Consider the following 24066-nt stretch of genomic DNA (forward strand, 5'->3'; position numbering starts at 1 on the left):
GAAGGCCAATACTCCCCCACATACCCGACACTGGTGCACGTCCTTCACTAATTGGGCGTGGGCGGAAAGCACGGTACTCCTCCGGGAGGAAACTGTGGGCCTCCGGAAATTCCCCATTGTGCAGCTCTGGGACGATTTTCTCAAGTCCTTTCAACAAGCCTGTCTGGAACAGGGGATCACTTGACGTGACAAACACCAACGCTCCCTCACTGCGTGAGACGCGGCGAGAAACTGCCACACCCACTGCCTCCCACACACCTGCACGTTGCTACCTCCATGCCGACGCTAGCGCCCCTGCCTACCCACAGCACTGCACATGCTTGAAATACACCGCACTCGCTACCGCACTCTCTTCCTCCTCCAGCCCTGCCGCGTATCCCGCGCACCGCATACTGGCCATACACCCCGGAACGTGACCTTGCTGCACCCTGAGGATCTTACCCAAGCCCCCCCCCCACACACTAGCGCCACCGTCCCGCTGCCTCCCGTACCCAGACCACTGACCCTTCGCCCCGGCTGTGACACCCCTCCCCCTCTCCCCCCTGCGCACTGACGGGCGCTCTCGCTTTCTCATTTTCCTCCCTCTGCTATCCCCTCCCTGTTCTGGTTCATGTTTCTGCTTCGTTCTTGGTCACGTTCCCCGACCAGACCTCTTATTACTGATGACGAAGACATCATGCACGCTATGATCGTGTCGATGGGTTCTATGTCCATGTGGACACAACACACTTCCTTCGCAATGACATGACACAACCCCCAAGTGCATGGTCTGAGGGTAAAAACTGGGGCAGGTGTCTTCCGGAACGGGGCGGCTGGGCCTGGGCGATACTTCCCGACTCTACTAACCATGCCTACAACACCATCGTTGGCAGGTTCCGCGCACGGCCGGACACCAGACACAGCGGCCCCGACTGCGGCAGGCACTGTCTGACGCCGCTGACTAAATGAGACAACTCTCTTACCTTAGTGAGCTATACAACCACACACTTGCGAACATCATGGTGGCATCTTTACAGATTGCTTTTCAGTTCCTCTACCACCTGTCCACACAGTACCTGACAGCTGTAACTGCTAACCGCACTCCACAGTGGACATGGACTGTTACTCATATGGTACAGACGCCAGGGATTCATTGATACACCGAAAATAAAGGAAAAAATAAAAAACCCATAGACCTGCTTGTCTATTATGCTGTGAATTGTAAGATGTCTACATGTCATTATTTTACTGTGCCGCCGGCTGAAAGGCTGTGTCATCTTGACGATTTTTCCTATTATTGCCATCCTCCGCATCCGGCCCTTGAGGGTTGTAGGCCAGGAGTTATGTGAATGATATTTTGCACAATAAAGGTCTTTAAACATAAAAAAAAAGAAAAATCAGAGGGCAGCACAGATCTAAGATCTCAGCCACCCTTCTCACCACATTTGCAAAGGAAGCCCCTTTCTCCATATCCACACTAGGAAGAGAGACTAGGCCAGTTTCTGCAGGGGCGTCCAGACCACTGGCACCCGCCAGTTCCTCATACCAGTTATCTCCGGCCTCATCATGGTGGTTGGTGTAACCATAAGTATCCTCAGATCCTCCCTAATAATACTCCTTCCCATGCCTGGCAAACAATGCAGGGCCTGGTTCAGACTCGGAAGGTTAAGCTCTGGTCATTGCAGCCAGGAACAACGTCACTGGAACGGGCACCAGAGAAAGTTGTGGTCTAATGATAGGAGTCGTTCCGGATCTGAGGGCCTAAAACTGCTCCAGAGGGGCGTCCTTCCCCCAAAAAAGGTGCATGGCCTCATAAAATCTTGTAGCTGGGAGGCGGCGCTCCGATTCCAGGAAACTCAGTCAGATTTTGACAGGACCCAGATGCAGGCAATGTGTAGAAGTCGGGTCTAGAGTGAGATCTTTCCTGCACCTCGTCTGACGTTTTGGACCAGCTCCATGAAGTCCAAGGGCATTTCCAGCTCTTTGACTTTTTGGGCTTCTTGTAGGACTTACCTGACGTCTTTGAGAGCAATGATGAGTGCCTGGAATGGCTCTGTAAACTGCCCTGGGACCTTCCTCGCAATTAGGGAACGTCTTGGAGGCGACTTGTGTCAAGTGACTGGGAGTTTTAAGCTTCAAGGAACACTCCCTCAGCACCTTAGGCTTAATGGGTGGCAGTCCTCTTAACTCGTGGTCCGATCGAAGCACCAAAGGCAAATCAGTTGGAGGGGGGGTCGTAGACAGACCACAGGGCTTAAACACCAGTTTTGTGTGGGACATCTATACATACGATGGGAGAAAAAGACACAAAAAAAATCAATGTCAAAAATATTCTAAAAAAGTTGTTCAAAAGTGGACTATCGTAACTCACTCCAGATCTGCGCTTACTGGAACGGAAAGAAAAGAATGGAGACCAACGTGCTGGGGTGGCACATATATAGGCACTGCACAGTCCAGTCGACGCGGAGCAAATCAACACCACCTACTGGTATGCAGAGGTATTGCTTAAAAAGGTTCCGGATCCAGTCTGATGCCTAGGGACTTTACTAAGGTAAGGAATCTGCAGCTAGAAGTCTCTATCAGATAAGCACCTTTACATTTCATGATAGGAGCTTTATACAGGTTGTAAGGGACTGTTTTATACACTGCACTATCATTGGCGGGTGAGTATGGAAACCACGTAAGGGTGTTGTAATCTCATGTCAGTCGTGTACATACTTTGCAATCTGCTATGGCATGTTTAGTTTAGTGAATCAAATCTTAAAATGCCCAAATCATCCCTCCACCCACCCAGACCACCTCCAATTGGTCAGTGAACTATCTCAATCACCCAAGAAAGCCATATGAAAGAACTAAAAGGTGTGTAGGCCTTGAGGGGCTCCTGTCACGGCAACCTATGCCCTTTTCTGAAGACCAGTAGTTTATCTAGGTGGAAACAACTACCAAATGATTGCAGCTCAACATTATATCAAAACTATACCATTGTCTCTGCCACATGTGATCATGCACACAGTTGCAATCTTACATATTAAGACCTGTGGAAAGAGTGAAGTCAGTAAACAACACTTCTGAGTAGTTCTGGCATAGGAGATCCTTCCTACTTGGGCCATATGAAGAGCAGTGTCCCTACCACTCTAGCTTAAGAAGCGCCTGATAATGACACATGGTGGAGCACCGGGGGCGCATGTTCCACAATAAAGCCCTCTAAAAAAGGCTGGTCTGCCGATTAATTCTGCCAGTATCATATCCACAAAATGTTCTATTTTGCCCGTAGTCATGGTTTTGCGGATGCACAATGCCAGTAGATTGTTTCTTCTTGAGCCGACTTCCAAATCTTCCTTTTTTATTTTTATTTCAGCCAGTTCTTTACTACGGTTGGTTTGTTGTATGTCATGTACCGCCACTTGGCCCTCTCAGTCAGTTTTCCCTCATTCTACCATATCAATTCTCTCTGCCTGTTTGGACATTCTCACCTTTAGATGGTCCACGCTCACAGTCTTTTTTTGTTTTTTTTTTAAAAATAATTTTATTGTTTTCTTGCAAGGAAATACAGCAGTAGATAGTAACAGAATTCCGACTGTATACATAATAAGAACAAAAACATTTGCAAATTTAAGCAAAATAATTAAATCCATTCAGCAATGGGTGCCCAGATCTTCTCCCCCAGAGCTCTTCTTTTGACCCCTCTTAGCTTATAAATAGCAGACTCTAAATTATACATAAAAAGTAACTTCTCACGCCAAGTAAAGAAAGAAGGGGGATCTGAATGGATCCATTCCCTAGTAATGCATGCTCTGGCTACTGCCATACAGATAAATAAAAAGCACCTTATTGATTTAGTTCTTGAGATGCCGGATTCTAAGCCCAAAAGCACCAATTCGGCAGTTATTATAATATCACAGCTTAGAACAACCGTCAGAAAGTTTTCAATTTGTTGAAAGAAATCCCAGAGTTTAGGGCATTGAAAAAACATATGGACATCGTTAGCTGCATGTAGCCCACACCGACTACAATTCGTTCCAGTGGTCGTGCTCCACTTAACGACCTTGCTGGGGGTGTAATAGAGGTCATGTAAACACATAAAATGCTGTGATTTCATCATCCCTGTGATTAAACAATCTGAAGCTAATTTAACAGAACACAGAACATCAACCCCCGACACCCCCAGTTTGTTAGCCCATTTCAGTTGGCACTGATCCATATCATCCCCACATTCTTGAACCAGACTTAAGTACAACGAGCCAATAGGGGCCTTTTTCTGTGACAGTTCAAACAAATGAATTCTAATCATTCTGGCTGACTTAATAGCCGAAGAGCTCTGTAAGAAACTACGAATCTGAAGAAATTTGAAAAAATCACTTCTTGCCAAGGAGAAATTATTCTCTAATTCCTGAAATGAAACCATTTCACCATTCATAAATAAGTCGCCCAAATATCGTAATCCTTTCTGCTCCCACTTGTGAATAGTTAAATCACAGAAGATCACAGATGGCAAAAGACCAGGCGAAGCTACGGGAGTATAGACATTCAGTTTAGACAAGTCCAAAAGCTTCCGAACTTTTTGCCAGACTGTGAAAGCTGCCTTCAGCGTCTTATACTTTGTTTTTTTATGATAGCTGGGCTCAACAACCTTAAGGAAGCTAGTTTTCACTCTCTCTCCCATAGTCATTTCAAAGATCGATGGAGTATGGAGTTTGACAAGCGGGGATATTTACTCTGTCTCCTATTATGAGGGGGCTGATATACTGGAGTGCTGCCGCCAGGTAGTAAAACAGAAAGTAAGGGACATTCCATCCCCCACACTCTTTACTCATTTTTTTAAGGGCTTTGCGATGCCGTTTATAGCCCCAAAGGAACCTAGAGGTGGCCCTTTCTAAATTTTTAAAACAGGAAGAATGATATTCCAAAGGTATAGTGCGATATAGATACAGCACCTTTGGTAGGATCAGCATTTTCAAAATGTTGAGCCTACCATATAATGATAGGTGATGATCAAGGCGATTTAATGTAGTATTGATTTGGGCTATCATAGGATTAAGATTAAGTTCTGGTATTTTTTCAATGGGCAAAGATATTTTGATTCCCAGATATGTAACCTCAGAAATAATAGGAATATTCGGTGATGGATTATCCCCAGAGCATAAAATCTGAGTTTTCCCCAAGTTTAATTTATAGCCAGAGAATGATCCAAATTGTTTGGCAAGATCGTTTATTGCCGGAAGAACAGTCTGAACATCCGTGGTGGTAATTACAATGTCATCGGCATAAGCCAAAGCTCGGTAGTTTGTGTTGGCTAGACAGATAGGTCTAATCTTTTCCTCAGAAATAAAACGGTTAATTAAGGGGTCTATATAAAGTGCAAAAAGTAAAGGTGAACAGGGGCATCCTTGACGAGTGCCCCTAGAAATTAAAAAGGAAGGGGAAAGTTGGGCATTAATTCGAATACGGGCTTTCGGAGAGACGTACAATGTTTTTAAAGCCATTATAAAACCTGGACCAAATCCCTTTCTAGCAAGCACATCCCACAGATCCCACAGATAACCCCAGGCAACCCGTCAAAGGCTTTTTCAGCGTCTAGAAATATGAGTCCAACATTAGACCGAGTTGCCTGAGACCAATCCAGAAAAGTGATTACCCGTCGAATATGGTCAGCGGTATCGCGAGCAGGAATAAACCCATGTTGATATTTAGAAACTAAAGAAGAAATAATATTAGACAGAAGTGAGGCGAGGATTTTAGAAAAGATTTTACTGTCCGCATTTATGAGGGAGATAGGATGAAAAGATGACAGTAGCAAAGGGGGGTTGCCTTTTTTTAAGAAATACAGTAATTATGAATTCCCGCCAAGAAGCAGGGGCGCTGCCACGTTGAGCTGCTGAAAATAAGTCGGACAGTTCTGGTCTTAATATGCCTCGAAAGAGCTTAAAAAACTCTGAAGGAATAGCGTCAGGGCCAGCAGCTTTTCCGGATGCCAAGGACAACAATGACGTCTCAATCTCCTCCCAAGTAATGGGCAAGTCCAGCTTCTCCCTCTCTTGTATAGATAAAATACGCTCACAGTCAAAGGAATTTTTTCCCATCTATTATGTGCAGGCCAGTTTTCAGGTCTAGTACAAGAGATTCATTATCGGCTGTGTCCAGCTTGCCATAGAGGGCTGTAACCTCCACATCTGTGTTTTCCTGTTTCAACACACCCTTTTGCTTGTAGGACTGTTTGGATTGCTGCTGACCCATGTTTAGTTTCAGAGTATCCACTGGCTTCAGCGTCAGATCAGATGAAACTCTGCTATCCTCCAACTTCGAGGGGTGTGGTAGATGTTTTCGTGTGACTAGCAGGTTTGTGAGTGGTAGGGCTCCCAGGTCCTCAGATTCTGGTTGTAATGTTCAAATAAGCCGGTGCCCATTTGTGATCGTGGTGATCATGGAGACCCACGCCATTGTGATGGTGAATGTGCAAGTCTGTGTTAATATTCTAAGGCCTTGATTACGAGTGTAGGTGCTATTTAGCATGCTTGATACATAAAGATACCAAGAGTTACGATCGGGTGCAATAAATAACACCTATTAAGAGTTTTTGGAGAATAACATGCAGAGTTTGGTGTTTAATGCACCCAAATCCACATAGTGGGGTAAATAACATATATAATTGCAATGTTACATTCCAGCAGGTGTGATCTGCTGAAATTTAATGAAGCTTGAGGTATTTAACACATGTGATAATTATTGGATATGTTAAATAGCGTTTCACTCGTAATTCCAACTAGTGCGTAATCAAAGGTTTACAAATGAGTTGAAATTAACCTACCCACCCATAACCAGGCTTTGAGTCTCCTAGTTGATATTGGCGCTGAACCCAACACCAAAGATTCTGGCAACATGAAGTTCAGCAGTTCGATTTTGCTTTCGCCTAGGCCCGATATAATCCCTGCAGCACATAGCTGGTCCTTCTACTCGAGCCCCAGCGCTGTGGACACAGGCCCAACAATGCGCTATTACGTAGTCAGGTAAAGCAGGTAGATATACTCATTAGCACGTGCAGAGGGAGGACAGATGCATATCCGCTGAGTTCAGAATCTGGTTTTGTGATATGCAGCATGAATTGAGGCTCTCAATGAGCATGCTGGAATTGTTACGCCACACCTTACTTGGACACAGTAGGCCTGAGTGATAAAATAGTTCTCCCCCGTCTTTTTATAGCTGTGTTCTTGTGAATTTTGCCTCCCTTCATCAACTGGGCACATCAATGTAGGCCAGATGATGGTGGTGGCCATGCCACTGCCCAAGAGGCCAGTGCAGTCCATCCATGAGCTCTTACAGTGCCAATTTGGCTGTCACCGGCGCAGTTCTCTGCTGAAACCCACATGGACGTGTACTGCTGCCAATGGAGTTATCGAAAGGTCCTCTTCACACCTTTAGACCTCGCAACTGGAATGAATGAACGCAGCAGGGCTGGCTTCAGGCATCCCATATTCTGCCCAGCTCCACGGTCACGCCAAGTACCCTCCCTGGCCTCACACGATTTAGATATGACATTGTTTGGCATTTTTCAGCGTATCAGCTGTAGGATCGAGGTGGATTTTAGACTCTGGGATCAGAAGCTTAGTGCAGAGTGGGCAGCAGCTCCCTGCAACCCCTTTTGCTTTGGTTATGGCTAAATAGTTTTGCCAATAACTAATCCACGAGAATCCTGCATGAAAATCATACAATGCAAAGCTGCTGAGTATAATTTGCTGCTTATGAACTTTGCTAATGGATGAACTGACGATTTCCCAGCTCGAATTTCACACCCCCTTCCAACATACACAAGTTAGTCTGTGCATCAACATACATTCTGTTTTATTATTTACAAGACTAGGACTATTTAACGTTTAGCGTTAGTCAAAAGCCATAATTCAGTAAAAAAAATAAAAAGCCTCCTCACAATGAAATATTAGCCATATGACGTAGCTTTATAGTCGCAACAACTTCAATTAAACAAAAAAAGTATGTGTACATCATTTTGGGCCTTCCACAGAGCCACCTTCCAGAGAGAGTAAAGCTCTCCATTGGGGCAGACAGTTAGCATGATCTCCAACCCGGACCATCATTTAGGGCCTACACACCAATATCATCTGAGCACAGACTGTATCACGTTAACATGGAAGTTCATGGTGTGAATGATGCATGCTTAATATTTAGTTTAGCGTTTTTCAAAGCAAGGAGAATGCTTAGGAAGTGGTACACATTTTCTGCAGCTTTCCATCGCATGTTCAGCTTTTCTAAAAAAATAAGCTCCATTTACTTCCCCCATGTGTATGTTACAGACTAATCTTTTGAACCTGGGAACCCCACATTGCTTTTTCTGTTTTTTATCAGACATAAAAGATATGCACGCCACAGACAGAGTGCCATGAAAGTAAACATTGCTGTTTAATAATGGAGACATTTATTAACATGCAATCCTTAAAGCAACATTCCCAACAAAGCAGAATGACAATATCTATGCTAAAGTGTAATCTGTACACAAAGTTGAGAAACATGTTTGAACCTGGATTGTTATTTATAGATATGACAAGATTACCAACAGTAAATGAAATCAAACATTTTTAAAAAGATAAAAAATGCATTCTGAATTCTTTTTTTAAAAATTAAATACAAATAGTAGGACACCATAAGGATGTCCAGATGAATCAATATCACATGGGTGCTGCGTGACAGGATTTCATTGAATATACATTAGTACATTGCAGGTATTGAAATCATGGTTCTTTTTCAATGGAAACTGACAGACCTCATTATCATGACTGTTAAAAGAAAATTCAAGACTTGAAAGGTTTTTGTAAAATGGTGTCATCTGACCACTCTACACATCATAATGACTATCAAAAAAAAGAAAAAACTACATAAAAATATACTCTTCCATTTATAAGCACGTACATTTACCAGATCTGAACAATGACATAAGATCATACTTTAATAGAGGAAAATCACATAGTGGTTAATGCAGTAATAGGAATGGGGTTCTGGAGGCATTTCATGGGTCTCTATGAAACATGGATTTCATCAGCAAGTGAATAGCCTCAAACCAGTCTGCAGAGCTTTACTATTGCGTTTTGTTGATTCAATATTCCAATGATAAAAATTCACCTTTATACAGACTTCACTTGCAGTTTTTAATAAACAATTGCATTTGAAAAAACAATAAAACTATTCAACCCAACTGCCATAAAATAATCATGTAATATAAATATAAAACATATCTTATAAAAAATACAAACTGAAAAACATTTATTACATGACCCTTCATTCCAATCTAAGGAATCTGCTCATATATACAAACCACATCGCCCTTGGCGTTGTTTTTTATAACATCATCAGTACCCCATGATGAACATGTACATTGAAATATACCTGGACCTTAATGTTTACATAATTCATTAAGGCCTCCACCATCCCCAAGCACATGAATAGAATAGAAAAATGTGCCCCATGGTTACAAGGTTTAAGGTTCCCAATATACCGAGTAATCAGATTAAAGAGCCATCTCTTTTTACAGCATACACAAGGCAACTTCCACAGGGGAGGGTAGTTTCAACATGTTATTGTGTTTTTCCAAAGCTAGAAAGCACAATAATTGAATCTTACCTGACATTCACAATGTCTAGACATGGTTCCTTCATAAACCGTGTAACTCTGCAAGGTGAAAGAAACCCTCCCATGTTTACTGTAGCCAAAATTATTTTCTTGGATGTGTTGCTGAAATGAAGTATAATTTCAAAACAGCCTTCCTCTTTGGGAAGAGGATGTGGCCTAACAGCTAGGGTGGTCGACTCAAATCTGGGGAACTGGGTTTGAGTCGGCAACGACGCTCAACATCCTGTGATTCTGGGCAAATCACTTAATCTCCTCGAGACTAACATAAATGGATGTGTCTTCATGTAATACAACTGGTGCTCATGTAAAGCACTTTGATAACTGCAGGTCAAGTTCACGCTATATAAAACTCAGGGGGAAAAAACACATTGTATTTGAAGCTTATGTATGAGTTTTCCTGTGTATATTTACCCAAGCACACTTAGTTGCAAACAAGCATGGAAGCCCCTCCAGATGTTACTTCCTCTTTCTGTGTTCACTAATTAACCACTATGCATAATAAATCATAAAAGCCATTCCCTTATTTACATCTGCAGGAGGTGTCTTACGGTATGAACGACTGAAACAGCCTAGATATTTTATGTTGTTTTTCCTATGTGTGATTGCTGGTGGCATTTTAGGTATGTTGAGCTAGCAAAGCCCATTCCACCTTCACTGCATTTGTATGATTTGTCTTCTGTATGCCTTCATAGATGGATGGTTAGGACTGACCCTTTAATTGAATGGATTTACCAAACGTCTTTCAACATTCATTGCATTTGCATGTTTTTTCTTCTGAATGCCATTGCAGAAGGATGGTTAGACCTGATGCTCTGATTAAAGAATTCCCCCTGTGTGTTAGATGGTGGTTCTTTGGATGCGTGGATTTACTAAAGCTTTTTCCACATTCACTGCAAGTGTATGGTTTTTCTGCTACATGCATTGTAAGATGGATGCTTAGGATTGATGCTTAAGTGAAGAAATTTCCCCATTCATCCATGTGTACGGTTTTTCCTGTGTGCATGCGCTGGTGGATCTTTACAGTTGACAAACGAGTAAAGCTCTTTCCACATTCGCTGCAAGTGTAAGGTGTTTCCCCTGTATGTATACGCTGGTGGTTCTTTAAAGTTGATAAATGAGCAAAGCTCTTTCCACATTCACTGCATGTGTATGGTTTTTCTCCTGTATGCCTTCGCAGATGAGAGGTCAGGCCCGATGAGTGAGTAAAGCTCTTTCCACATTCACTGCATGTGTATGGTTTTTCCCCTGTGTGTGTTCGCTGGTGGTGCTTTAGAGGTGTGGAGGTACTAAAGCTCTTTCCACATTCACCACATGTGTATGGCTTTTCTCCTGTATGCTTTCGCATATGGGTGTTTAGGTGTGTTGCTTGAGTAAAGCTCTTTCCACATTCACTGCAAGTATATGGTTTTTCTCCTGTATGCTGTCGGAGATGGATGGTTAGGTCTGATGCTTGAGTAAAGCTCTTTCCACATTCATTGCATGTGTATGGTTTTACCCCTGTGTGTGTCAGATGGTGGGTCTTTAGATGCGTAGATCTAGTAAAGCTCTTTCCACATTCACTGCATGTGTATGGCTTTTCTCCTGTATGCTTTGTATGCTTTTGCATATGGGTGGTTAGGTGTCCAGCTTGCGTAAAGCTCTTTCCACATTCTCTGCATGTGTATGGTTTTTCCCCTGTGTGTGTTCGCTGGTGGCTCTTTAGAAGTGTCGAGCTACTAAAGCTCTTTCCACATTCACTGCATGTGTATGGCTTTTCTCCTGTATGCTTTCGCATATGGGTGGCTAGGTGTCCAGCTTGCGTAAAGCTCTTTCCACATTCACTGCAAGTATATGGTTTTTCTCCTGTATGCTGTCGGAGATGGATGGTTAGGCCTCTTGCTTCAGAAAAGCTCTTTCCACATTCACTGCATGTGTGTGGTTTTTCTCCTGTATGTGTTAGGTAGTGGCTCTTTAGATTTGAGGCTGTACTAAAGCTCCTTCCACATTCTTGACATGTGTATGGCTTTTCCCCTGTGTGTGTTCCATGGTGTCTCTTTAGATATATAGATCTACTAAAGCTCTTTCCACATTCGCTGCAAGTATAAGGTTTTTCTCCTGTATGTGTTAGGTGGTGGCTCTTTAAATTTGCAGATGTACTAAAACTCTTTCTACATTCTTGGCATGTGTATGGCTTATCCCCTGTGTGTGTCAGATGGTGTCTCTTTAGATATCTAGATCTACTAAAACTCTTTCCACATTCTTGGCATGTGTATGGTTTTTCTCCTGTATGCTGTCGCAGATGAATGGTTAGATCCAATGCTTTAGTAAAGCTCTTTTCACATTCACTGCATGTGTACGGTTTTACCTCTATTTGCTTTCCCTGATGGACATTTAGTTTTAATAAATCAGTAAAGTGTTTGCTACATTCCCTGCAAGGATATGCTTTTTCCCCAGTGTGTGATTGCTGATGGATCTTTAGTTTTCCTGAGAAAGTAAAGCTCTTTCCACATTCACGGGGGATGTAAGGTTTTTCTGTGTTCAGTTGATGGATCTTTAGGTTTGCTGAGAGAGTAAAGCTCTTTCCATTTTCACTGCCTGTGTCTGTATGTTCTGCTGTATGTGTTTCATATTTGCCCCACAGAGCCGATGACTCATTAAAAGTCATCTCACATTCATTACACCTAAATACGCTTTCTGTTTGGCTGTTAGTGGTGGCAGTGTAGGGATTAGAAGTTATTAAAACTCTTCTCACAAACACAGAACCTTTATGTTGTTTCTTTTGTTTTTGTTTGTTAATGAACTCTTAGTTGTAATGGCTGATGAACCCTATTGCCACATTCAATATATCCTCATGTGTTTTCCCCTGTGCATTGGTGGTGATGCTACTTCAGTAATGAGGAGAAGCCCAAGCGTGTCTTATGTTCTGTGTATGGTTTTTTCTTTGAGGTTTAGAGTCTAAGCGTCGGTTATATTTTGGAATAAATCATGTTAATGTGTTTGCTGACTGATTATTGTGGTTCCTGAATCACTAACTATATTTTAATCATCATTAGGTATTTGCAGTAGATCTGTTCTTGCAGGACTGGGAACATATGTATGATATTTCTATCAGGAGCTGTGTCCTCAACCTGCGTTAAGAACTTTCTAAGATGTGTGCAAAGAATAAACCTCACAGCTTATCTAAATAGTCTGTTTCTTGGACAATATTTATGAAATACACACAAAGAACAAAACTCAATACCAAGTCGTTATGCTCTAGAATAATGTTCTGCATTGCAAGTAGCCAAACACTTCTTTCTTTTAACTTTCAGATGTGTGCTTCCCGATTCAGGTTTTGTATACCTATGTTTTGTATACCTCTTTCTAGGGATTGTAAGGTTCAACCAAAACAGCGTTTATGATGGACTAACACCATTATATTGATATTGTCATATTAGAGAGGGGAGCACTTTTTATAACTACCTGATCATTATCTAAGATAAAGGGAGGTATCTAGCATGTTTATATTTTGGATGTGTTCTGGCAGTGTCATTTTTGTGATTTTACTTTATTTGGATGTTTTAGGACCAGCAGAATAGATGCCCTCAGCCTCTTGAAGCCTCCGGATTGCACTTGATGTTCCTGCAGGATACGACTGTTCATGTACGAGATTCTCTGTCTCCTACTGAGTTGTTCTATTTCAAATTACTGTTTGGCATCATTTCTGGTTCTTCTCGAGTATCAGATAGCTTTCCAGCATTGTCATGTTTTCTTCAATACTCATCTTATTACAAGTTCAGGAATCTCCTTCTGTGGATACAAAAATACCTGTAATGTCATAAACTATAAGCAGCAAAGTGTCTGAAGAAATGAAAAAAAAAATCTAACACTTGAATACATTTTAGCCACCGGTAATTACTCTAGGTTGCAATGCAGTACATCTTTTTAGCTCACTGTGCCACTATCCACAATAATCATTCTTACGGAAATCGTCATTCATTGATCATGCTGCAAGAAAATAAGAACAGCCCAATTTGGGGGGACGATGTAGCCTTACGGCTAGAGCGGTCAACACTAAAGCTGGGGAACCGGGTTCGAGTCTCGGCAACAACGCTCAACATCCTGCGATTCAGCGCGAATCACTAAATCTCCCCGTGCCTAACAAAAATGAATATGTCCATCTGTAACGAAACTGGTGCTCATGTAAAGCGCTCGGATACTTGATATCTTCGGGTCTAGTTTGTGCTATATAACACTCTAAAAAACATTAAAAAAAATATGTACCAGGGTCCACATTCATTTGAATAGTAACATATGCAACACCAGGGCAGTGTTCAGTGTTTGCAACCTTACCATAAGTAATTAAGTTCTTTTAACACTGTCCACAATCTCAAACAAACGGATGTTAACCATATGGGGTGCCATAAGATTTCGAGGTGATACATATGATGCACAGATCAATCAGGAAGAAACCAAATCTGCTAATCAGATCCAAGTAAGATGTGTAAGACTAACTGAGGCTGACTTGAACAAGACTTATGCACAAGTTTAAACAAGTTCTGGAAGTGCCAGATTTAAAATGACACAGAGTATACTCGGCTCCCAAGAAGCTACATGAGATAGGTTTGTACCAGGTATGGAAATCCCAGAGCTGACTTTTATCTACATATTGCAGTCCAGCTCAGTGCTAGCACTCTACTGTGAGATTACAGTAAACTCATTGAAAGGTGTTTAAAGAGACAACAATTTCTGTATTTACCCTGCCATCAGTTAGGAGACGAATAGCCAAGCACTGGTTAGACTGATCAGGCTCAGCAAGTGGCTTAAAGCTGCTGGTCACTGGAGTGTTGCTGAACAAATTCACATGCAGCACACGGGAAATGACCCTAAACGTAATGAGCACCTGGGAAGATGATACAAAATACTGTCTTAGGGGATGAATGTCTAAGAAACGTTGCCTTCCTGAAACACAACGCAGCCTACTTTTATACCCGACAGTCTTTCTTTAGAGTACCCTTTTAAACAATTAGTGTAACTGATTTAGAACTATTACACTTTTTTTAGGCTGTAATTGATGACTTGTTAGTTTGGTAGATCACCCACTCGATACTATATTTGATGCTTGTATTTAAAGATTATTAAAACACAATACAAAAAACAAAGATCTGTCAATGCACCAGAAAACGGGAGCTCGGAAATCATCAAACAATACTTAAAAATTACTTATAGAAATGTCTAGTACTTTAAGAGAACCAAGCAACTTCTATCTGGTGCATTCAGGGCAACTAAAACTATCAACTAGAAAATGTATTGCTAACTACAGACTTCTCTCAACCCAACCTACAACTACTCACAAAAACAGCAGCAGATAGTGACGGAAGGTATGAATCTATGAAACAACTAACAACAATGACATCACAGACACAGAGCACCATACAAGGCCAAAGGGAAGCATACTACAGTGGAATGGCAACCTGCAGACCCAGCAGCACAGACACAACCATCTCCAACCACAAACCAAACATATCCTAAAATGTATGGCCTCATGTGAGGTTCAAGATGCAACCCTGCAAGACGTGTGGAGAGGGTGTAGCCTTACGGTTAGAGCGGTGGACCTCGAAGCTGAGGAACCGGGTTAGAGTCTCGGCAACGACGCTCAACATCCTGCGATTCTGGGCAGATCACTTAATCTCACCGTGCCTAACAAAGAAATGAATGTTTCCATCTGTTACACGAAACTGGTGCTCATGTTAAGCACTCTGATACCCGATGTGTCGGGTCTAGTTTGCGCTTTATATAACTGTTAAAAGAAAATAAAAAAATGTGTGTGATAAATTGCAACAGTTCAGATGGTAAGAGACAGTGCTTTAGGGTCACAATAACTTTGGCCCAGAAACATAAAAAGGAAAAGCAAAAATAGCAGTACTGCAATCAGCATCGAGTGGCAGACGCTGTATTAAGGTCAGAATGCAAGATTGTTCAACTGGGAAACAATGCAACGGCACATTCATTATACTCTGGATTAAAAGACATTTTAATTGTTATATGTCACGCGATACAAACACTTTAAAAAACGTATTATACCCATCATGTGCTAGTCTTTGTTATGATATGCCCAGAATTCCCTGATCCTGGTCATACGGCAGTCATTATCAAGATGTGTCCAAACACTGCATCAAACTGCTGGAGTGTGGAGTTATTTACACAAAAAACCCACCCAAAGGGCAAAATGCTAGTGAAATCTACCTGGCCAATTAAGAATTTCACTTTTCAAATCAACTTCCTAAATTATTTTATGTTTGAGCAAAAAAAGCATTAATAGATTTCTATTTTGTTTTACTAAAACTAGCACAAATTAAATGCTTTGCAACAATGCTCAACTCAAATATTTTGTAATAGAAAGTGGTATTATTCTTGTTTGCACAAAACATACTAACACATAATATAAATGCTGTGTAATAGGTAATTTCAGGTAGCTTGGTAATCACTGTACACGAAGCAAGATGAGGCCCATTTAATCGGACAGGCTGCTCTGAAAATTATGTAATTTATAGCTCCTGTATTCAACAGAGAGGGGCACTCCTTGACCGTATGTGCACAGCAACCATTGTCCTTATACCCAAGGTTGGGAAGCCTGCAGACAGGTGGGACTCCTACAGGCTGATATGTCTGCTTAATTCGGACAACAAATAACTGGCAAACCGATTGAGAGGAGTAATCTTGGATTTCAAACACCCAGACCAGATTGAGTTTATGCCACATAGATCGATCACATTGAACATTGCCACAGCAAAAGGAATTAGGGCTCCGTTGGCAGTAGCCTCACTGGACACCTATAAGAGGTTGATTCCATGAAATGGTCCTTCTTATTCGGCATTATGAGCAAGATGGGATTTGGTTCCAGCTTCTTGAAATGGGTCAGGTTGCTCTATACCACTGGTACTCATAGTACGGCCCGCGACGCCTTCACTGGCGGTCCGCGGACCTTGCCTTGCAATTTCCACTGCCGGCAGTAAACACAGAAGAAGACTGCAGGAGCATACGTAGTGAATACCTAATAATTAGGGTTTCACTATGTATGCTCATGCAGCCATCTCCTGTGTTTACTGCTGGTCTCTGTGACGTCAGGGCACCTTCAGAAAGCTTCCCAAAAGGCCCTTTAAAAGTCAGATGTAAGCGCTTTCCCAGTTCATTTTTAAGAGAGGTTTTGGGAAGCTTCCTGTTTGGACAGAGACAGATAGAGACACAGAGACAGATAGAGATAGAGACACAGAGACAGATAGAGATAGAGACACATAGACACAGAGACAGATAGAAATAGAGATAGAGACACAGAGACTGATAGAGATAGAGACACAGAGACAGATAGAAATAGAGATAGAGACAGATAGAGATAGAGACACAGAGACAGATAGAGACACAGAGACAGATAGAGACACAGAGACACAGAGACAGATAGAGATAGAGACACAGAGACAGATAGAGATAGAGACACAGACACAGAGACAGATAGAGACACAGAGACAGATAGAGAAAAGACACAGAGACCGATAGAGACAGATAGAGATAGAGACACAGAGACAGAGACAGATAGAGACACAGAGACAGATAGAGAGAGACACAGAGACCGATAGAGACAGATAGACACAGAGACCGATAGAGACAGATAGAGAGAGACACAGAGACCGATAGAGACAGATAGAGATAGAGACACAGAGACAGATAGAGAGAGACACAGAGACCGATAGAGACAGATAGAGATAGAGACACAGAGACAGATAGATATAGACACACAGAGACAGATAGAGATAGAGACACAGAGACAGATAGAGATAGAGATAGAGACAGATAGAGATAGAGACACAGAGACAGATAGAGATAGAGACACAGAGACAGATAGAGATAGAGACAAAGAGACAGATAGAGATAGAGACCCAGAGACAGATAGAGATAGAGACAAAGAGACAGATAGAGATAGAGACACAGAGACAGATAGAGATAGAGACAAAGAGACAGATAGAGATAGAGACACAGAGACAGATAGAGACACAGAGACCGATAGAGATAGAGACACAGAGACAGATAGAGATAGAGACAAAGAGACAGATAGAGATAGAGACCCAGAGACAGATAGAGATAGAGACAAAGAGACAGATAGAGACACAGAGACAGATAGAGATAGAGACACAGAGACAGATAGAGATAGAGACAAAGAGACAGATAGAGATAGAGACCCAGAGACAGATAGAGATAGAGACAAAGAGACAGATAGAGATAGAGACACAGAGACAGATAGAGATTGAGACACAGAGACAGATAGAGATAGGGACAAAGAGACAGATAGAGATAGAGACACAGAGACGGATAGAGATAGAGACACAGAGACAGATAGAAATAGAGACACAGAGACAGATAGAGATAGAGACAAAGAGACAGATAGAGATAGAGACCCAGAGACAGATAGAGATAGAGACAAAGAGACAGATAGAGATAGAGACACAGAGACGGATAGAGATAGAGACACAGAGACAGATAGAGATAGAGACACAGAGACAGATAGAGATAGAGACACAGAGACAGATAGAGATAGAGATAGAGACACAGAGACAGATAGAGACACAGAGACAGATAGAGATAGAGACACAGAGACAGATAGATATAGAGACACAGAGACAGATAGAGATAGAGACACAGAGACAGAGACAGATAGAGATAGAGACACAGAGACAGATAGAGATACAGACACAGAGACAGATAGAAATAGAGACACAGAGACAGATAGAGATAGAGACAAAGAGACAGATAGAGATAGAGACAAAGAGACAGATAGAGATAGAGACACAGAGACGGATAGAGATAGAGACACAGAGACAGATAGAGATAGAGACACAGAGACAGATGGAGATAGAGACACAGAGACAGATAGAGATAGAGATAGAGACAGATAGAGATGGAGACACAGAGACAGATAGAGATAGAGATAGAGACAGATAGAGATAGAGACACAGAGACAGATAGAGACACAGAGACAGATAGAGATAGAGACACAGAGAGAGATAGAGATAGAGACACAGAGACAGATAGAAATAGAGACACAGAGACAGATAGAGATAGAGACACAGAGACAGATAGAGATAGAGACACAGAGACAGATATAGATAGAGACACAGAGACAGATATAGATAGAGACACAGAGACTGAGAGAGATAGAGACACAGAGGCAGATAGAGATAGAGACACAGAGACTGAGAGAGATAGAGACACTCCATAAGTTTTGCTTGTTTTGCCGTAATTTGTGCTTGTTTTCTGTGACATTGTATTTTCTGTGCTAACGTTCTTTCTCCTCCTGTTTTCGATCTGTTCCCCCCCCCATCTGTGCCGGTAGTATTGTTATTGCTGTCTACCCTTTTCCCGCCGCCCTCGCCGCTCTCCCTCCCCGCTTCCCGCCACCGCCAGTTACCCCGCCCCTTTCTCTTTTGTTCCCTCCCCGCTCCCGCCTCCCAGCTGCTCCGCCCACCCGCGCACTTGGCCTTATATGGCGACCGTGCGACGCAGGTGAGTGTGACCCACTTGTGGGACACCCCCGCGCCGCACGGCCACCAGCTGCTGCGTGTGCCCCTCTGCCCCGCTGTGCCTGACTGCCTCGCCGCCGGCCTCGCGGCCGTCTTGCGTCTCCCTTTGCGCTCTGCTCCAGCTGTTTTGCCGTAATTTGTGCTTGTTTTTGGCCGTAATTTGTGCTTGTTTTTCCATAAGTTTTGCTTGTTTTGCCGTAATTTGTGCTTGTTTTCTGTGACATTGTATTTTCTGTGCTAACGTTCTTTCTCCTCCTGTTTTCGATCTGTTCCCCCCCCCATCTGGGCCGGTAGTATTGTTATTGCTGTCTACCCTTTTCCCGCCGCCCTCGCCGCTCTCCCTCCCCGCTTCCCGCCACCGCCAGTTACCCCGCCCCTTTCTCTTTTGTTCCCTCCCCGCTCCCGCCTCCCAGCTGCTCCGCCCACCCGCGCACTTGGCCTTATATGGCGACCGTGCGACGCAGGTGAGTGTGACCCACTTGTGGGACACCCCCGCGCCGCACGGCCACCAGCTGCTGCGTGTGCCCCTCTGCCCCGCTGTGCCTGACTGCCTCGCCGCCGGCCTCGCGGCCGCCTTGCGTCTCCCTTTGCGCTCTGCTCCAGCTGTTTTGCCGTAATTTGTGCTTGTTTTTGGCCGTAATTTGTGCTTGTTTTTCCATAAGTTTTGCTTGTTTTGCCGTAATTTGTGCTTGTTTTCTGTGACATTGTATTTTCTGTGCTAACGTTCTTTCTCCTCCTGTTTTCGATCTGTTCCCCCCCCATCTGTGCCGGTAGTATTGTTATTGCTGTCTACCCTTTTCCCGCCGCCCTCGCCGCTCTCCCTCCCCGCTTCCCGCCACCGCCAGTTACCCCGCCCCTTTCTCTTTTGTTCCCTCCCCGCTCCCGCCTCCCAGCTGCTCCGCCCACCCGCGCACTTCGCCTTATATGGCGACCGTGCGAACGCACAGCGTTGACGCGCAGCGGGCGCGCCGATTGTGCGCCGAAGGCGCGCCAAAGGTAAGCCCGTCTGCGCCCGTCCGCGCCTGGACCGCGACCAGCGCCAGGACCCCTGGTCCCCACCGACGGAAGCCGACCCGACGAACCTACAACGCCGCGGACCTCCTCGCACTCAACGCCGGCCGCACCCCAGGATGTCACCAAGCCGCCCCGAAGCACACCCACGGACCCTTCAGCTGCCACGCCTGCGAGTTCACCTGCATCCGCACTCACCCTGCACCAGCACTCGCCAAGCCGAACACCAGCAGCAACCACCTCAAGTGCTTCCTGCTCAACACCCGCTCCGTCCACAGACACGCCGTAGAACTCTGGAACCTCCTCGACACCACCGCCCCTGACGTTGCCTTCCTCACCGAGACCTGGATGAACGCCTCCTCAGCCCCAGACATCGCCATCGCCATCCCGGAGGGATACAAGATCATCCGGAGGGACCGCACCGCCAACCTGACGGGAGGAGGCATTGCCATCATCCACAGAGACACCATCCGCATCACGACCAACACCGACGACACCCTAACCACCGCTGAACACCTGCACTTCCAGATCCACACTGACCCGAAGACCACCCTCAGAGGCACCCTGATCTACCGACCCCCGGGACCACGCACACGATTCAGCGAGGACATCACCGACTTCGTCAGCCCGCATGCCCTCCCCTCCGCCGACTACATCCTCCTGGGGGACCTCAACTTCCACCTGGAGAACAACAGCGACCGCAACACCATCAGCCTGCTCGACAACCTCGCCAACCTCGGACTCAAGCAACTGGTGACCACCCCCACCCACCTCGCCGGACACACACTCGATGCCGTCTTCTCATCCAGCAAAGACGTCACCTTCAGCCACGCAACAGGACTCCACTGGACGGACCACAGCTGCGTCCACTTCACCTTCAAAAGAACGACGATCCACCACCACCAGCAACAGGCTGCCCGAAGAAGCTGGAACAAGATCACAGCCGGCCAGCTCACCGCTTCCCTGAGCCAGCACCCTCCCGCCAACTCAGCGAACCCCAGCCAGGCCGCCGACAACCTCACGATGTGGATCAACAACTGCGCTGACGGACTCGCCCCTCTGAGAACCCCACCCAGCGGACCCTGCAGCAGAAAAACACCATGGGTCACCGACGAACTCAAGAGCTCCAAGAAGAACTGTCGAGCCCTCGAGAAAGTCTGGAGAAGGGAACCAACTACGGACAACATGACCACCCTCAAGAACGCCACCCGGAAACACCACCAACTGATCCGCGCCACCAAGAAAAACACATACAAGGACCGGCTGGACAACAACGCACACAACTGCAAGGAACTCTTCAACATCGTGAAAGAGCTCTCCAACCCCAACGCCGCAAACAACGACATCACCCCGTCGCAAGACCTCTGCAACTCCCTCGCGTCCTACTTCCACAACAAGATCGCGGACATACACAACAGCTTCAGCAACCAACCAACGGAAGCCACAACCGCAACAACGCCACCCACCACCACCCTCCGCACCTGGACTCCGATCAGCACCGAAGACACCATCCGCACAATGAACTCCATCCACTCCGGATCTCCGACCGACCCCTGCCCTCACCTCGTCCTCAACAAGGCCGACGCTGTCATCGCACCCCACCTGCGGGACATCATCAACACCTCCTTCGACACCACCACCTTCCCTGAGAGCTGGAAGCACGCCGAACTCAGCGCCCTTCTCAAGAAACCCACAGCAGACCCCACCGACCTCAAGAACTACCGTCCCATCTCGCTCCTCCCGTTCCCGGCCAAAGTCATCGAGAAGACCGTCAACAAACAACTGGCCGCCTTCCTCGAGACGAATGGATCCCTCGACCCCTCACAGTCTGGCTTCCGAGCGAACCACAGCACCGAGACCGCCCTCATCGCTGCCACCGATGACATACGATCTCTGATGGACAACGGAGAAACAGCGGCCCTCATCCTCCTGGACCTCTCCGCGGCTTTCGACACTGTCTGCCACCGCACCCTAGCACAGCGCCTCGGCAACATCGGAATCCAGGACAAGGCACTGGAATGGATCACCTCCTTCCTCGACGGAAGAACACAGAGAGTCCGTCTACCACCGTACAAGTCAGAGGCCACCGAAGTCATCTGCGGCGTACCCCAAGGATCCTCGCTGAGCCCAACCCTCTTCAACGTCTACATGAGCCCCCTCGCGACCATCGCACGCCAACACAACCTGAACATCATCTCCTACGCAGATGACACCCAGCTGATCCTCTCCCTGACCAACGACCCCGACGCCGCCAGAGCCAACCTGCACGAAGGGATGAGAGAGGTAGCCGAATGGATGACGACCAGCCGCCTGAAACTGAACTCAGACAAGACGGAGGTCCTCATCCTGGGCTCCTCGCCCTCCGCCTGGGACGACTCCTGGTGGCCCCCCGCCCTGGGCACCGCACCCAAACCAACGGACCACGCACGCAACCTGGGCTTCATCCTGGACTCCTCCCTCTCCATGACCAGACAAGTCAACGCCGTCTCCTCGTCATGCTTCAACATCCTGCGCATGCTACGGAAGATCTTCCGGTGGATCCCCACCGAGACGAGGAAGACGGTCACCCAGGCCCTCGTCACCAGCCGACTGGACTACGGCAACGCCCTCTACGCCGGAACCACCGCCAAGCTCCAGAAAAGACTCCAGCGGATCCAGAACGCCGCGGCCAGACTCATCCTCGACATCCCCCGACGCAGCCACATCTCCGGACACCTGAGAGACCTGCACTGGCTCCCGGTCAACAAGAGAATCACCTTCCGCCTCCTCACCCACGCGCACAAAGCCCTACACGACCAAGGCCCGAGCTACCTCAACAACCGGATCAACTTCTACACTCCCACGCGCCTCCTCAGATCAACCAGCCACGCCCTCGCCGCCGTCCCCCGCATCCGAAGAGCGACAACAGGAGGAAGGTCCTTCTCCTACCTGGCTGCCAAGACCTGGAACTCACTCCCGTCCGACCTGCGCCTGACCCAAGACCACCTCTCCTTCAGGAAGAAGCTCAAGACCTGGCTGTTCGAGCAGTAACGGCACCCCCCCCCCCCCTCCCAGCGCCTTGAGACCCTACGGGTGAGTAGTGCGCTCTATAAATGACTTGATTGATTGATTGATTGAGACAGATATAGATAGAGACACAGAGACAGATATAGATAGAGACACAGAGACAGATGGATATAGAGTCACAGAGACAGATAGAGATAGAGACACAGGGGCAGATAGAGATAGAGACACAGAGATAGAGACACAGAGACTGAGAGAGATAGAGACACAGAGACAGATAGAGATAGAGACACAGAGATAGAGACACAGAGACTGAGAGAGATAGAGACACAGAGACAGATAGAGATAGAGACACAGAGATAGAGACACAGAGACTGAGAGAGATAGAGACACAGAGACAGATAGAGATAGAGACACAGAGACAGATAGAGATAGAGACACAGAGACAGATAGAGGTAGAGATAGAGACACAGAGACAGATAGAGATAGAGACACAGAGACCAACAGAGATACAGAGACCGATAGAGACACAGAGACCGATAGAGACACAGAGACAGATAGAGACACAGAGACAGATAGAGGCGACTGATAGAGACACAGAGACAGATAGAGGCGACCGATAGAGACACAGAGACAGATAGAGGCGACAGATAGAGACACAGAGACAAGTAGAGGCAGAGAGACAGGGATAGACAGAGATAGAGACAGAAAGAAACAGACAGGGACAGACAGAGACAGAAAGAAACAGAGAGGCAGAGAAAGAGACAGAGAGAGCCAGAGACAGAGAGAGGCAGGGACAGAGGCAAGGACAGATAGAGGCAGGGACAGATAGAGGCAGGGACAGATAGAGGCAGGGACAGATAGAGGCAGGGACAGATAGAGGCAGGGACAGATAGAGGCAGACAGACAG

At 45.6% G+C, this 24066-nt stretch overlaps 1 protein-coding gene across 1 annotated transcript in view; it reads right to left on the bottom strand.

The window, feature by feature from the left end:
• LOC144773701 (uncharacterized) overlaps positions 1-24066 on the bottom strand; it is a 200059-nt gene that overhangs the window by 147781 nt on the left and 28212 nt on the right. The window contains 1 exon segment of the mRNA XM_078658846.1: positions 10564-13380. Coding sequence (XP_078514972.1) covers positions 10564-12256 — 1693 coding nt within the window. The 5' untranslated portion in view covers positions 12257-13380.

This window comes from Lissotriton helveticus, chromosome 8, assembly GCF_964261635.1.
Source record: "Lissotriton helveticus chromosome 8, aLisHel1.1, whole genome shotgun sequence".
NCBI lineage: Eukaryota > Metazoa > Chordata > Amphibia > Caudata > Salamandridae > Lissotriton > Lissotriton helveticus.